General features: G+C 44.5%; 1 protein-coding gene across 1 annotated transcript in view; it reads left to right on the forward strand.

The window, feature by feature from the left end:
• LOC143804654 (heterogeneous nuclear ribonucleoprotein L-like) overlaps positions 1 to 18,074 on the forward strand; it is a 96,406-nt gene that overhangs the window by 32,282 nt on the left and 46,050 nt on the right. Inside the window, exons 5-6 of the mRNA XM_077282951.1 lie at positions 10,387 to 10,483; positions 10,563 to 10,635. Coding sequence (XP_077139066.1) covers positions 10,387 to 10,483; positions 10,563 to 10,635 — 170 coding nt within the window. The remainder of the gene's footprint in view (positions 1 to 10,386; positions 10,484 to 10,562; positions 10,636 to 18,074) is intronic.

The raw sequence follows: 18,074 nt of genomic DNA on the forward strand, positions 1-18,074 counted from the left end.
AGGGACTGACAGGGATATTGGCTGTCCCTGCTTTCCTCTGGAAGATGCAACCAGGGAGAAAGACATACTCCCCTGGTGCAAGTGCACCACTGGACTGGTGAGAATGTTCCAATTGACAGACTTTCAAGTAAGTATTAATACTTACTGTTGTTTTTGCCTATTATCTTTAGGGTCGACACATTGTCTTTATTTGCCTCTAGAGTTCCACTTTCTGAACAGGAGAAAAGGAAAGATCCTATACCTCTAACTTATCTATTGCTACATGTCGCCGTGTCCCTTTATTTAGAGCGTCTGTTACTATTTTGCCTCTAGAGGTACATGTATAGGTTTCAATTTCACTCTCCAAAAAGGATAAAGGAATGGTCCTATACCTTTTTAATAATTTTTAAGACCTCTATCTGTCCCATACACTCATGCGCATGTTAGATTCCTCTTTCGTGATTGGGTGAAGTTTGTTGAGCGGTATCATATCTTGGTTCAACACTCCTCACCCCATGTTGTTTGTTCTTTGCTATATCTGACCTGGTTTCTCTTACTGCAGGATAGGCCAGCCCTTTTATTTTTCTCTTGAAAGAGGACAGAACCTCAGTCAGTCTCATGGTGGCCTCTTCTCCCAGACTGGAGGTCCCATCCCCCCAGATTTTAGAGGTTGCATGTTTTGATTTCCTTTTATTAAATACATTAAAAGTTACCTTTTAATGCACAATTCTCACTATTTGCTGTACAGGGCCGGACTTAGCCCAAAAGGCGCCCTGTGCGAGACTGCAAGATGGCGCCCCCCCCCCCCAAACTTTGAAAGAAAACAATAATGCTTTAGTATTGACAACACGTTTACTTAGAAAACTTGTGTTTCCCTGCAAAACACTTCAAGAATATCCAAATACACTAATACTGCAATAACGGGAGTTATAAAGTGCTTTAAAGCGGTCCAAAAGTTTAAAAAATGACTCTCGGTCTACAGCCCTATCGAGTCAGGGGCATCCCATTAAGGGTTTCCCCACCATCTGGGTGTCCTCGCAAACCCCCGAACGGCATACCTGCCGCTCACTTACTTCCGGTCCGTATCGCACCCCACCTGCTGCCGTCCGTCTGCAACGCCTCTCCTCGCTGGCAGTCACCCCTGCACTCTGATTGGCTGTCTGCCTGACGCTCACAGCCAATCGGAGCGCAGAGATGACGGCCAGAATGGAGAGGCGTTCCGGATGGGTGGCAGCAGGTCAGGTGCCGTGTGGAACAAGAGTCATTTTATGACTTTTGGTCCACCTTAATACAAAAAAAAATATCTTAACATATCAAATATAAATAATATAATAAATATGCAACATACATGAGAAAAACTATCATGAAATATGTGCAAAATTTTAAACCTTCAACACAAAAAAAATAAAGTGCACTATACTGTAATCCAACAAGAAAAAGAACATAATAAAGTGCTTCATAAAGTGATTTAAAAAGCAACTTTCCGTGCTTTTACTTTGGCAAACTCATCAATAGTTTCATTTAAGTCTAGAGATGCCAACACATCATTTTCAATTGACAAGACTGCAAGTGAGGATAACCTGCTCTCTGTCATAGTGGACCTTAAATATGTCTTAATGAGCTTCAGTTTTGAAAAACTGCGCTCTCCTGAGGCCACAGAAATCGGGATGGTGCACAGAATCTGAAGTGCAGTCCAGGTTTGTGGAAAATGCTCTGTAAACTCATTTTTGGTGAGGAAACCAAGTATCTGCAGCGGAGTCTCAACATCATCAGGGAGCACATTCCGAATGTGCCAGAGTTCATCAGAAAGTTCAGCACCATTTATGTCAGACTTATTGCCATAAGTCAGAGACTTCTGCAGTTCTACACTATGTGCCAACAAGTCTTCCCGTGATTCATGGCTCTTTATATCGTACAAAAAGCCCCATGTTTTATTATGAATTCTGAGCTGCTGGAAACGTTCCTGCATTGAATTTAAAGCAGTATCCACCAACACATTGAAGAACTCAACCTTAAATTTCTGCTTTGCATCCACAATTGGTTCATCCCGTCCTTCATAGCTAAAAGTGTTTTTTTTAATTCGAACACGTGAAGTATTCTTAAATATGGGCTCCACACCATTTTCCTCGGCTATAGTCTTTGCTCTTTGAAAAGAGCCTTCAAAACCATTCTCCCTGAATTTCTTAAGAAAGTCATGGGTTTTTTCAATCAAGTCCGCTGCTGTGATGAGGTTGGCGCTCTCATTTTGCAAAGCTTTGCTCACAATATTTATTTGAAATAATATGTCATACCACACAATTAAGGACATAATAAATTTAAAATTAAGGATATGTTGGGACAACTCTAGAGCATCATGTTTTGTTTTTGGCTCTGTACTGCTGTCTTCAGAAAGGGCAAATAATGCCTCCTGTATACCAGCTAGATTTTGGATAAGTGGTTTGAGGCAGTTTATCCGGCATTCCCATCTTGTGGTACATAGAGGTTTTACAGTAAGGCCTGATACATGGTTTGTTAAAACCTTCCATCTCTTGGCTGAGCCAGCAAAAATGGTATATACACGCTGAATAATTCCAAACAGGGCTATAGAATCTATGTTTGATTCTGCTGCATCTCCAACCACTAAATTGAGGCTGTGGCATCCACATGGTACAAAAAACGCCCTTGGATTTTTTTTTAGTATGTTGGCTTGAACACCATTATTTTTGCCTGCCATGTTGGCACCATTGTCATAGCCCTGGCCACGACAGTCATCAATATCTAGCTCTTTGCTTGTCAGGAAATTAAGAATAATATCTGATAATCCTCTTCCAGTTGTGTCTGTTACAGCAACATATCCAAGAAAATGTTCCCTGATCTGGCATAACCCAAGTTTAACATCAATAAAACGGATGGTAAAAGACATCTGCTCTTGATGGGCTAGATCAGTTGTACAATCAAGAATTAAGGAATAATACTTTGCCTTTTTGCATCTTTCAAGAATTTCACTAATAACATTTTTGGCCATCAAATTAATTATTTCATTTTGAATAGTTTTACTACAGTAGTGGTCAGATGTCTCCTTTGACTTGACTCGTCGCAGATGTTCTGCCATTACAAAGTCATAATTTCCTAATAACTGTACTATAGCAAGAAAATTTCCATTATTTGCTGTGTATAGACGATCAGAAGATCCTCGAAATGCCAAGTTCCGTTCAGCCAACAACTGAGTAATACGCATGAGTCTTTCCAGGACGTTTCTCCAGTGCTGCTGCTCTTTCTGTATTCTGCTCTGTAACTGATGGTCAATTGTCTTTTTGTTTTTCATGCGAAGCTGAACTTCTATCCACTTTGTTTCTGCTGAGTAATGGTTAATGGAAGTTTCATGGTCCTTTAACATCTGACTCATATGACTCCAATCCTGTGATCCCTCCAATGCAAGTGCTGTACGGGATCTTTTCTCAAATAGTTTGCAACAAAAGCAAAACACTTTGTTCAAACTTTTGGAGTACACTAACCACTTTCTTGCTCGTTTCACCCCATTGTCCAAAATTCTGGAGTAAAATTCCTCAGAAAAATGTCGATTCCTCTCATCTTTCTTAAATTCCATATTTTTAAGTTGCACAGGGCCTGCTTCTACTATTAGATCAATTGTTGAAGAATTTAATGTAGGCCAAAGTGCAGGATCTGAGTCAATTATTGACGAAATGTCACTGCTTTCAGCCTCATCAATGTCCTCCAGATGCTGGCATGTTTTATCCCCTTCTGATGTGATGGCTGCTGTGCTAGACTCACCTTGTCCTACTGGAACCTCATGAATGCCTGCAATTTGCAATGACGTTGACGGTTCTCCTGGCTCCAATGGAATTGTGTCCATACCACTCCTTATTTCACATTCTTGCTGCGGAACATCTGAAGTCGATTCCTCAGCAGTGCTCGGTACATTGGTGCCACCATGTTCAGAAGATTTTACAAACAGTCTTTTTAAAGCCCCTGCTTGCTTTTGAATTGCCTGCTCTGCTAAGGCCTTTCGCTTCCTGTTCTGTGCACCAGACGCTTTCTTAGGGCTCATCTTGCCTGACAAATGCTATTCCTCCCTGGAAAGGTTAGGTGTGGACCAAAGGTCTTATTAGTGCAGTCTACAGGCTACTATCACCATCTATCTACTCATTTAAACCTAGGGTGGCAGAGGTGAGCAGGTGATAAGTAAGGGTACTGTCACACACTGCAATTTTGATCGCTACGACGGTACGATTCGTGACGTTCTAGCGATATCGTTACGATATCGCAGTGTCTGACACGCAGCAGCGATCAGGGATCCTGCTGAGAATCGTACGTCGTAGCAGATCGTGTGGAACTTTCTTTCGTCGCTTGATCACCCGCTGACATCGCTGGATCGTTGTGTGTGACAGCGATCCAGCGATGCGTTCGCTTGTAACCAGGGTAAACATCGGGTAACTAAGCGCAGGGCCGCGCTTAGTAACCCGATGTTTACCCTGGTTACCAGCGTAAACGTAAAAAAACAAACAGTACATACTCACATCACATTCCGGTGTCTGTCCCCGGCGTCTCAGCTTCTCTGCACTGTGAGCGCCGGCCGGAAAGCGAGCACAGCGGTGACGTCTGACGTCACCGCTGTGCTTTCCGGCTATGGTGCTACACAGTGGAGAGAAGCAGAACGCCGGGGACAGACACCGGAATGTGATGTGAGTATGTACTGTTTGTTTTTTTACGTTTACGCTGGTAACCAGGGTAAACATCGGGTTACTAAGCGCGGCCCTGCGCTTAGTTACCCGATGTTTACCCTGGTTACCCGGGGACTTCGGCATCGCTCCGGCGCCGTGATTGCACCGTGTGACCGCAGTCTACGACGCTGGAGCGATATTCATACGATCGCTGCGACGTCACGGATCGTGCCGTCGTAGCGATCTAAATTGCACAGTGTGACAGTACCCTAACTAGAAACATGTAAGACTTTGTAAATTCCACAAATGAATCCCCCCATTCCCCCCCCCCCCCCCCCCCCGGACATGGCAGCTTTGTAAATTCCACAAATGAATCCCCCCATTCCCCCCCCCCCGGACATGGCAGCTTTGTAAATTCCACAAATGAATCCCCCCATTCCCCCCCCCCCCACCCCCCACCCCCCGGACATGGCAGCTTTGTAAATTCCACAAATGAATCCCCCCATTCCCCCCCCCCCCGGACATGGCAGCTTTGTAAATTCCACAAATGAATCCCCCCATTCCCCCCCCCCCCGGACATGGCAGCTTTGTAAATTCCACAAATGAATCCCCCCATTCCCCCCCCCCCCCCCCCCCCCCCCCCGGACATGGCAGCTTTGTAAATTCCACAAACAAATCCCCCCCCCCCCCCGAAAACATGCCTTTAAAAATACTTAATACAGGTCTGCGGTCTCTAATCCCGCCCCACCCCCCGGAAAAACATACTTTTTCATAATCAGACAGCAAAAATACCCCAGCCGCCGCAAGGGAGCTACTCACGCAGGCGCAGCTCAGCTCTTCGGTCCTCCTCTGCTCTGTTCTCTTCTTCCTTTCCGGGAACAGAGCGGCGGCGCCCAGGGACGTGTGACGTCATGTCACACGCTGTGCACACAGCCAATCTCTCCCCGCTGGGGACAGCAGTAGGCGGAACTAAAGTTCCCTACGTGCTGTCCCTGCCCGGCGGGGAGAAAGGCTTGTGCGTGTGACATAACGTCACATGCACAAAGCCGAGCGCCCGCTGGGAGTGGGACAGCGGCGGCGGGCGACATGATAGGCTGTCAGCCTGGCGGGGGGGGGGGGCGCCACAATAGGTGCGAGCGCCCTCGGGCCAGCCGATGATTAACTGCTAATTAAATCAAAGGCTCAAATCGGCGCCCTATGCCTTCTAGTAATCCTTGGCGCCCTGTGCGGCCGCACAGGTCGCACAGGGCAAAGGCCGGCCCTGTTGCTGTATATCCCCCAATATCCCAGTGGCAAGATGTGGAATGCTCATAGAGACTTATCCAAAATGATTTCAAGCTGTAATTGCTTCAAAAGGAGGCTCTACAAAGTACTGACTCTAGGGGGGGTGAATAGTTATGCATACTATAGTTTATTTTGTCCTATTTTTCTTGCTTCACTATAAACAGAAACCCAAATGTTTTCACTTTGAGTACATGAAGTGATGCAGACCCTAAAAAAAAAAACCAGTGAAATTCCAGGTTGTGAATTAGCAAAAAAATGAAAATTGCCGAAGGGAGTGAATACTTTCACATACCACTTTATGTACTTTTCTTTACAATGGAAGTCAATAGCTGAGATATGCCTCTGTATGCCTAAACTGTGCCATGCGTTGGAGGCTTAGGAGAACCGAACCACTCCTCTGTTACCTACTAGCACAGTTTTGCACCTGAGTAGTAGTCACTGAAGGGGAGACCCTGCTGCTGCTTCGGGGGACCTGGAAGAGGATGAACATGGTGTTAGTAATCAGGATTAGATAAGTATGGCACCATGCTTTTATCATTCCCTTTCCACTCGCCAATTTTGAATCTCCTCGGAACCCTTTGGATTTCTCTTAGAATGGATCCTCTTCTCTTTTTATTGTCTCCTTGATCCCCTTCTGGTATACTTGGGGCTTCTTCCTCCTCTCATCATCATGTTGGGACCTGGTCTTGGCTGGTGTAACCTCGATTCATCCCTGACATGTTTTCCATGTTTTCACTGGCTGTCCTTGCTAAATAAAAATAGCATTGTGCCACACTTTCTGGCTGCAGCACTAATCTAGGTTCTATTTTCCTTAAAGTTTACTAAGCTGCTCCCTTCCAGATCAGTCTGTGCTTACAAAATCTGGCTAATCAGTGTTTCCTCTAGAGAAAATGCACCAAGGTTTTTCTAGTGTTGGCGCACTTCACTGTTCTCACTGTGTTTGCCCACTATACTCCTTGGCTGATAGTTTAGTTAGTCAAACAAGCATCCAAGCACTCTGGCTTGTGTCCCCTTTGCTAATTATTCTCTTTTTGGTCGAGGATTGGGGCTGATAATTTCTGAGGCTGCAGGCACTTATGATTTTTTTGTGCGTTTTGCACGTAGCTTTGTGCTGTTATTCACTTTGTAAATGGTTTTTTTTTGTGTGTCACATGAATTATGTGTATTTATCTAAATAAATATTATTATTTAGGGTGCTTGACCCATTCTATGTAGCTACCTGTTATTCTATGCCTGATGAAGAGATCTGAGTAGTCTTGAAAGCTTGTTTCCATCTTTTTCATTAGTCATTTAAAGGTATCAACCACTGAGGACTCTCAAATTTTAATATTTTTTATTTTTTACTGTTATACATGCTTTGTTTGCTATATGGATTTGTAGCACTTATTTTTATATATTTCCAGGGTGGTGCCTTTTTCTAATATACAACTGTTCTAAAGGCCAGAAAATCTTTCCCACCAATTGACCTCAGTCTTATCTTTTTTATCTTTTGTATTGATTTTTTCTGCAACTTCCATTTTAAGTACCGTATATACTCGAGTATAAGCCGACCCGAGTATAAGCCGACCCCCCCCCTAATTTTGCAACAAAAAACTGGGAAAACTTACTGACTCGAGTATAAGCCTAGGGTGGGAAATGCAGCAGCTACCGGTAAATGTCAAAAGTAAAAATAGATACCAATAAAAGTAAAATTAATTGAGACATCAGTAGGTTAAGTGTTTTTGAATATCCATATTGAATCAGGAGCCCCATATAATGCTCCATACAGTTCTTTATGGCCCCATGTAATGCTCCATATAATGCTCCATGCAGTTCTTTATGGCCCCATAGATGCTCCATATGATGCTCCATGCAGTTCTTTATGGCCCCATAGATGCCCCATATAATGCTCCATGCAGTTCTTTATGGCCCCATAGATGCCCCATATAATGCTCCCATGCAGTTCTTTATGGCCCCATAGATGCCCCATATAATGCTCCCATGCAGTTCTTTATGGCCCCATAAATGCCCCATATAATGCTCCATGTAGTTCATTATGGCCCCATAGATGCTCCATATAATGCTCCATGCAGTTATGGCCCCATAGATGCCCCATATAATGCTCCATGCAGTTCTTTATGGCCCCATAGACGCTCCATATAGCATTGTGCCACATGTAATGCTGCTGCTGCACCAAAAAAAATGACATACTCGCCTCTCGTCGCTGCCCGCTGCTCCTCAGCGTCCCGTCTCTCCGCACTGACTGTTCAGGCAGAGGGCGGCGCGCACACTAATACGTCATCGTGCCCTCTGACCTGAACAGTCACTGCAGAGGACGCGGAAGAAGAGGCGGCGGTGGAACGCGGAAAGGTGAATATGACATACTCACCTGCTCCCGGCGCTCCTGACGCGGTCCCTGCATGTCTCACGTCTTCGGGAGCGGCAGCTTCTTCCTGTAGTGAGCGGTCACATGGTACCGCTCATTACAGTAATGAATATGCGGCTCCACCCCTATGGGAGTGGAGTCCATATTCATAACTTTAATGAGCGGTACCAGTGACCGCTGAACAGGGGAAGAAGCTGCCACGCCAGAAGACCGTGGGACATGCAGGGACCGCGTCAGGAGCGCCGGGAGCAGGTGAGTATTTGACAGGCGTCGCTCACCCTCACCTGACGACACCCCCCCTCTCCCACCTTCCATGACTCGAGTATAAGCTGAGAGGGGCACTATCAGCCCATTTTTTTTGGCTGAAAATCTCGGCTTATACTCGAGTATATACGGTAAGTACATTTTTTGTTTTGTGGCTATAACTTCTATTCATTGAATGTCAGCACTTGGCACTTCTTCTTATCATTTTCCCTTCTAAGGCTGGAGTCACACTAGTCTGTAATACGGACGAGTGCTATGCGATAAAAAATCGCATAGCACTCGGACCAATGTTAATCTATGGGGCAGCTCACGTCGTCCCTTTTTTTTTTTCTCGTCCGTATTACATTTGCGAGTGAAATCGCAGGATGCTGAGATTGTCCGCGTATCTCAGCTGAAAAACGCCATTGCAAGTCTATGGGTGCGAGAAAAAAATCGCACAGCACACGAACCATGCGTGTGACTTGCGAGAAATTCTCAGGCATTGGGCAGGTGACAGGATATTGACTCTGCCATTATTTGCTCATTTTGCAAGTGTGTGAGAAAATCTCACCATACGGATGAGATACTGATGACACATGGATACCTTTTTGAGAAAAAACCGCATCTTGCTGATGGAAATCCTTCTTTTCTTTGGGAGTATCTAATCTTCTTTTTGATCAGCTCATTAGGGAGATCCATTGAGCTAAATGGAAAGCTGGCCTCTTCTGCCCCACAGCTCATCCCTGTGAAGCGCACATAACGTGGTTAAAAGGCGCAAATGAAAAGATGAATATAGTGTAAATTAAAAAAACGGGCAAAAGTAGACTCAAAAGGTGCAAAATCAAAGATGAATAAATGGGCCACTTAGTGTTTGTAGGATTGTGGCCTTTCTAGGGAAAGCTAACCATTTTGGCTTAGTGTCCTCTCATTAAATATGTCTCTCACTGAATTTGAGAATAAAGGATTTAAAGGGAATCGGTCACCAAGGTTTTATAATTTAAAGACCGAGATTTTGATTCCCAGTGATGTCACTTACTGAGGTGTTTGCTGTCGTTCTCACTAAAATCACTGTTTTATCAGCAGGAGATTATCACAACGACTAGAAGACCTGTTGCCATGTAGGCCATTATATTCTGGAGCTTAGTATAACGTTTACCTCTGACCACTGATTGCCAGCTTTCTGCCTATGCACCGTGTACACAGAAAGCTGCCAATCAGTGATGTGGGCGGGGTTATAAAGAGCTCAGCATTCAGAGAGAGAGAGATCTGCAACAAATTAAAACAGTGATTTTATAAAAAAAAAATACAACACACAGCCCATAAAGTGATACGTCGCTGGAATCTGGGGCCCTGCACTTACATCATGCTGCTCTTGGATGTGGTTGCAAATATCAGGTGATAAGGTCTCTGAATTATTGTTTTAGAGATTTGCTTTATGAGCAGTGTGCTAGTGTTAGTAGTATTACTTGCTTTAGAACTGGGAAAGGTGTAGAATCCTAGCACTGTTTACTGGAGCGACCCGCAGTATTCTGTGATGGGCATAACACAAAATCATCTTTGTGCCATCCATTGGCAAAATCTGGGCTGCAGTAACCAGCTTCTCCACCACACTCAGGCCATTAGAGGGATAGATATTGGTTAACGTGGGCTATTCTTATCTTTTTTTTTTTTTTTCTTCCAACCATAGATGTGATTCATATTTAATGATATAGCACTTTGTATCATTTACCAGGATTGATTACATTGCAATTTTTGATGTTCATGAATTATTGCTTGACATTAACTGACTTTGGGGCTTTGTTTTGTGTAAGTTTAAGCATTTATCTGCATCCATGTTCCTTAACTCCTTTGGACATTTGAGACGGTGCACAATGCCCAGAAGGCCAAAGCTGCACTGAATGGAGCCGACATTTATGCGGGATGCTGCACACTAAAAATAGAATACGCCAGGGTAAGTCTTCTTCACGGACTATGTTTTTTCCAGTTTCCACATCTGCAGTGACATTAACCATTTGTTTCATTGCTCACAGCCCACTCGTCTCAATGTTATTCGGAACGACAATGATAGTTGGGATTACAGCAAACCCTACTTGAACAGACGAGGTAGGAGCTTTATAATCTTGTTTCAGACATGGGTAAATGTTGTATATGGCTCCATTCTGGTTAAGATCAAAGCTAGCTTCCTTCTTAAAGGTCTTAGTTTAGAACCTGCCCACGTGGTGAACGTTCAGATACCAAGAGAAGCCCCACATGCTGACATGCCTGCAGTACCGTTTCTCTGAACAGATCTATTCCCTGTTTCCCCCTCGCTTTCTATCTGTATGCTGAGGGAAGGGTTGTACTAACAATCCATAAACTTGCACACTGCATCTCATCGGACAAGACTTTATTCTCCGGCTGAACAAGGCATTCAGAAGTCTAGCGGAGGATCATCCAGCAGGCTGACTCTTCATGCATCATATCGGCATCAGCTCTCGGGAAATATTCTTCTTAAAACCACAGACTTGCAACTCACTGACTGCATTCTGCATGCATCATCATCACCACAGGCTCCTAGAGATGGACATGTGAAAGCCCTCTGCATACTTGCAAGGATTGAATATGGTGTCATTGCTCCATGAAAGCTGTCACCTGGATGCACATTGACTTAAGTAATGTGAGTGCAAATCATCCTTTTCAGGACCTTAGAGGAATGGCAGATCTTCTCACTCAGGACTTTCCAGCTGTGCAATCCTTTTGATATATAGGATCTTACTTTGTGTACATTCAATAATACAGACAAAATGAGCCCAGATACATGTTCTATAAATGAGGGGATATTGTGTACTGTATAATTTCTATGGTGTCACTGTCTCTTCTATTGGGCTGCCTGGGTAATGTAATGTAAACCCACTATAATGTTATATCGAGCGTTTTTTATACAGTAACTGTTGATAACAATACTATATTTAAGGCAACTTTCACAAATACATGAAGATTTCAGGAGCTAGTTCAACTTAGCAGCTACTGTCCAGTAATTCCATGAAAGCGGGTCGTCAAAAAAAAAAAAAAAGCGTTAAATACCTTGTAAAACTCCGAGTTCCCCCGAAATCACTCTTTTCCATTTTGCCCTGCATCACTCCATTGCAGCCATATTCACATTTGTTGCTTTGTGATTGCAGTATGTGAAATCTCTGCTTGCAGTGCCAGTCACAGCTTGACAGGTTGTATAGCAGTACCTAATGCTGCCTAGCTGTGATTAGCAGCATCTGGAAGGGAGGAGTGAATTCGCTTGTCCTAAGAAAAACTCTGAAAAAGCATTGAGTTTGAATGCAAAGCAGAGATTTCACATAATGCGCTCCAAAAGCATCAGTTGTAAATATCTCTTCTATGGAGCAACACAGCTCAAAATCAGGAGAGCTCTGGAATGTTTTTTGCAAGATATTTAACTCAGTTTTTTTTTTTCAGCAAGTGACAGGTCCTCATTGGAAAATGTAACGTGTATATGGATGTAATTAACATCCTGTATGCAGGCCTGGGGGACCTTTTAAGTTTGTTGTGAAATGCATTTCACAAGATCCCTATTACTCTGTGGTTTTCATGACTTGCAAATCTCCCTTTACACTTAGTTTGAACGACGAAATGAGGAATAAAAAGCCCAACATTAGCACTGATTAAAAGTAATACTGTACATGCTTATTTATAGTTGTGTGGATTTTAGTAGCCTTGGTCAGAAATCTTGTGTTACATATTAAGTAACTAAGTGGAGAATGAGTGGATGAGTTTATTTCTTCATGTATACTATGGTTCCCCATTCTGACTGCATATATTTTCTATCCCCCTATGGTGTGAGCATGTTTCTAGAATAGGAAAGACTCTGAGTACTGCACTGTGAAAACATTCTGCTGTGTCAGATCTGATTGCTCAGATTCTTCCCTAACAAAGCGTCCCGTCCCTGCTCCCTACAGCTGCAGGGTGGGTTAGCAGGGCAGACATTGGTCCTTGTGCCGAGGTCTAATGTAAGAATAGATTCCTGGAGCAGATTCAGACTCTTTGTACATCGGGTGGAATCTCTATTCTAAAGTTATGGCTAAATCTGTTTTCATGACTACTGCTAAAATTGCAGGCTTTGTTCAGTTTATCACAATAATGGCAGTGACCCATGATTTTGGACACCCAGATTGATGGGGGTCCTATACCCAGTAGCACTATCGCTCCATACACATGAGCTCTATATATTGTGTATGTGGATTGAGCTGCAGTACCTTATACTGTGTAGAACAACCTCTACACAGTATATGGATGTTGTGTTCTTGCACCATATGCTGTGAAAAGGGCAAGGTACTGGATGCCCTACAATATAACATTAAATACATGCACAGTAAAAATTAGGGTGCTCCAAAAATGCATAGATAGAGAACATGACAAAATGGAGAGAAAGCAATGTATATGCACTGTGCACTCATGTAATAAGACCTAACAAGGACTACTTTATTGTCAACGTAGCACAAAACATTATAAAAACATCTAAAAACCACATGGCACCCCCATCCATTTAAGGATGATCTATACCTATAGAAGTACCCTATGAAAACACAATACATCCAACAAAATTAACAGACGAATGGCAATATAAAAAATAACCATACAAAAATGTATATGACAAAGATAAATAAAGAACCAATGTTGTCTAGTTAATTAACAGCAGGGCAGCAATTGCATAGTACATGGGAGCAATAAAGAAAAGGACACATAAAAGGCAATAGATGGGCGTCCCCATTAGTGCCTTGTGAATAACAGGCCCAAAAAAAGAGAAGGTCCCATGCAGTAACCAGGGTTGGCAATACCAATCCACCCACCACCCCCGCTATATGTAGTAGGGATTAATGACAGACAAATGACACTGTGAAAAAATGTGGACACAATAGAGTAAGGGTACCGTCACACAGTACCATTTTGATCGCTACGACGGCACGATCTGTGACGTCGCAGCGTCGTATGATTATCGCTCCAGCGTCGTAGACTGTGGTCACACGTTGCAATCATGGCGCTGGAGCGATGCCGAAGTCCCCGGGTAACCAGGGTAAACATCGGGTAACTAAGCGCAGGGCCGCGCTTAGTAACCCGATGTTTACCCTGGTTACCAGCGTAAACGTAAAAAAACCAAACAGTACATACTTACATTCCGGTGTCTGTCCCCCGGCGTTCTGCTTCTCTCCACTGTGTAAGCGCCATAGCCGGAAAGCAGAGCGGTGACGTCACCGCTGTGCTCGCTTTCCGGCTGGCCGGCGCTCACAGTGCAGAGAAGCTGAGACGCCGTGGGACAGACACCGGAATGTGAGTATGTACTGTTTGTTTTTTTTACGTTTACGCTGGTAACCAGGGTAAACATCGGGTTACTAAGCGCGGCCCTGCGCTTAGTTACCCGATGTTTACCCTGGTTACAAACGAACACATCGCTGGATCGCTGTCACACACAACGATCCAGCGATGTCAGTGGGTGATCAAGCGACAAAAGAAAGTTCCAAACGAAGTGCTACGACGTACGATTCTCAGCAGGGTCCCTGATCGCTGCTGCGTGTCAGACACTGCGATATCGTAACGATATCGCTAGAACGTCACGAATCGTACCGTCGTAGCGATGAAAATGGCACTGTGTGACAGTACCCTAAGAGGATCAAAAGATAAAGGCAAGCAAGATTCGCAGTACCAAATAGAGCCAACCTTGCCACATAGAAGCCTGGAGGTTATCCAAACAAATGCTTAGAAAGCATGTCCTAAAAATCCTCAGAAGATGCAGAGATGCCTGCAGAGGGGGGCCCTCAGATGAAAAGGAGCAAGCGATGGGGAAGGAGGAGGGGGTGGGAAGGCCCCACGCGTGTCGCTGTGGTGCAGCTTCGCCAGAGGAAGTGCTGGCTATGGCCAACTTAGTCCTTAAATAGTAATAGAGATTGTCATGATAATGTAAAAATGCCATGTTCGGAGTAATTTTCTAGAAGGTACCATGGTGGCAGACACGCTGTGGGCTCTCTGACCCCCCCCCCCCCCCCTTCAGCTGCATAGAAAGATCTTTTCTGCTCCCTTCTCCCTCCCCCCTGCATACAGCAGCAATGTGAAACCAATGTGCTGGCCTACTCAGCTTTGTGCAAGGAAGCATGATCGGGGGGGCATTCCTTTTGTTCTATTAAACTGGTACATAATCGAACAGCTTAGGTCTGGAAGCAGGAAAACACATTTTTGGCCTCTGCATCGGCCGGGCCATCACCCAGTTTGTTTTCCAATATCTTCTACCTTAGGTATCCGAGAAACGAATTACTGCTACCCACGTGGCATAGCCAGGTCATGTTTGGTCTTAATAGAATGCTAGTTGCAAAGCAAGATCAATGGTAATTCCATCATCGCTATACGAGGTTGCATCCTGGAGTTGCCGTGGATATGAATGTTCCATAACTCTGAGTCCCTCTGAGAAAGTAGGAGTGCATTCCTTAGCTCCACCCACTCAGTGATATCACGATCAGGGGGAATAAGACCGTGAGAGCTCCTTTTTCACTAGTCTTTTGCCCAGGAAAAGAGCTAACAGCAGCTCTGCAAGCTGCTCTGATGCATTCTGATGTTTGCACCTCCCCCAGCCACATGGTTTACCATGATCTGAAATGATATTAGAGAACTGTGTTTTTTTTCAACTTTAATCCCTTTTTATTTGTAATCGTCTGTATATACATAATCGTCTCATTTTAGAATTTTTTTTACCCTTTTGTAAACACTGCCTATCTTTTTGGAGTAAAATATATAAAATTGCTCGCTTAGTTTCTCCTTTCCCTATAACGTACGGTCACGTCCTCTGAAGTGAATTACGCTACTAATTTGGGTTGGCTCCGGACCTGTTATTAGGAAATCAGAGCTGGTGGCAGCGGATTTGTCCTGCGCGTTTGGGAAACCTGGCAGCGACGGACAGCGTTGATAATTATTGTTCCCGCCTGAGTGGGAGTAGTTATATCGCCCTCACTGCAGTGTGCCCATTAGCCAGTAGTAAGGCAGCCTTTCTGGCGACTAATTATCCTAGGTGTAGTACCCTGACTGACCTGAGGGTAAGGGGGGCACTAGAGACCTGCAAGTTCCAAACCAGAACTGGGAAGTGGGATATAGATAAATCCCGTTCAGAAAAGAACTGGGCAACCAATCAACCCCGGTTCATGACATATTGGAGTGAGCGGTGGGGATGATAAAAATATCCTCCCTGTGATTTGTGACAGAGATAAATAAGGATTAGGTACCGATGTGTCCCTCCTCTCGCGTAGGGGCCGCAGGCACGGGACCAGACCCGGAAGAGTGACTGCGCAGGCGCGGTGATGCATCAGGGAGCATACGACGTCAATGTGAAAACAGCGCGTGCTCGATATACTGTGAAATCTCAACAGATTTGGTATCACCTGAGCTGTAGGAATACTGTGTCAGACCCCCTATTCTAATGATTGGTCTTCAAAATTTTAGTCTCGCATAACCTCTTTAAAGAAGCATTCTTCCCACCAAAATTTGTATCCTCTTAATATATTGCAATTATCACATTATATAAGCACTCTGTACTAACAATTGATAATTTTTCCCATTTACCTAGCTAATTCTTCTGTTTTCCATTAGGTCTATGACATCACATGATTAAAAACTGACTAGCTGAATCCTTCTAAGCTCTATGTAGAAACAGGAGGTCAAGTTTTCCTGTGGGAGTCCTGAGTCACTGCAAAAGTGCGGAGGGTAGGGGGAACAGCTGGGTCAGGAAATGAAGAGGGCAATGGTTAATGCAGGGACAAGAGACTTCCTGTGTCTACATTAAGCAGAGAGAAGAATTATCTGGGTAGAAAGGCAAAATGAGCAATTGTAATTACACAGGGCCATATAATATGATAACTGTATATTTAGAGGATACAAACTTTGATGGAGTGATTGCTTGCTTTCTTTTGCCTCAAATTAAATGTGCCACAGCAGCAGATCCTGTCAGTGTGACATTTGCCTGATTCTTTAGTGAAAGTGTTTGTCACTTTCTAGTTGTCACAGCGGAATTTTACATTTTCTGTAGTCTGAGTGGCCGGTGGCACTGAGCAATATACACATGTGCAGCTGCCGGCGCTATTTTCCTGAAGACTTCCAAGAGCTCAATCTGCACATGCGCCACCCGCCGCTAGGATGGCACAAACGAAAGGCCCACCACGATGCCTTAAAGGGAACCTGTCACCCCCAAAATTGATGGTGAGGTAAGCTCAGTCATCAGGGGCTTATCTACAGCATTCTGTAATGCTGTAGATAAGCGCCCGATGTTACCTGAAAGAGGAGAAAAAGACGTTAGATTATACTCACCCAGGGGCGGTCCCGCTGCGGTCCGGTCAAATGGGTGTCTCCGGATCGCTCCGGCGCCTCCCATCTTCATTCCCTGACGTCCTCTTCTGGTCTCCGCGGCTTCGGCACAGGCGTACTTTGTCTTCCCTGTTGAGGGCAGAGCAAAGTACTGCAGTGTGCAGGCGCTGGGCCTCTCTGACCTTACCGGCGCCTGCGCACTGCAGTACTTTGCTCTGCCCTCAACAGGGCAGACAGTACACCGCAGCCTGAAGACAAGAAGAGTTGTAAAATAACTTGGCACACACGTGATCTGATGCTGGGTGAGGTTTACGGGACACTTGAAGACAAGAAGAGGACGTCATGGAATGAAGATGGGAGGCACTGTACCGGACCTGAGACGCCCATCAGAGCGGGACCGCCCCTGGGCGAGTATAAACGTCTTTTTCTCCTCTTTCAGGTAACATCGGGGGCTTATCTACAGCATTACAGAATGCTGTAGATAAGCCCCTGATGCCGGTGAGCTTACCTCACCAGCCATTTTGGGGGTGACAGGTTCGCTTTAATATATAAATACAAGGAAACTTCAAACAGAGATTAAAGATTAAACTTCAGCTGAGTTGTCATTTTAATCAGTATGACAGCCCCAATATGGCCCTGGCTGTACTTTCCATAGTAAAATACTGATGGGTTCTCTTTAGCGTTTGGCTTTTCTACTTGTCTGGCGACAGTAGGGAGAAATATAAGATGACATTTCCCTAAATGTTTGCTCTGTGTTACAATGGGCCTGTGGTTTGCGCCATCCTAACCGCGGGCATTGCTTGATCTAATGGTAGGCTTCAGTAAAATGGCGCCGGTGGCACTGAGCAATATACACATGTGCAGCTGCCAGCGCCTTTTTCCTGAAGACTTCTAAGATCTCAATCTGCACAAGCACTGCCCGCGGCTAGGACATCGCCAGTGGGAAATTTTAAATGAAGAAGAAAACCCCCCAGACACAGCAGAGGGGATAGACCAAACACATACAAACAGTTTTTGCCCTGCCTTCCCTACACACAGACCCCCAGTTGGACATTTAGTACAAATAATTAAGTACGCCACATTAGATGTGATGCAGCTGAATGTACCTGGGATCTTGTAGTCCTGATGTGAATTGGGGATCTTTATCTTGTCCGTGGTCATTATAAATGGACAGGTTTTACATTTTTTTTCTGGTTGCAAGGAAAGGTACCTGC

This window comes from Ranitomeya variabilis, chromosome 2 (assembly GCF_051348905.1).
Source record: "Ranitomeya variabilis isolate aRanVar5 chromosome 2, aRanVar5.hap1, whole genome shotgun sequence".
In the NCBI taxonomy this organism is placed as follows: domain Eukaryota; kingdom Metazoa; phylum Chordata; class Amphibia; order Anura; family Dendrobatidae; genus Ranitomeya; species Ranitomeya variabilis.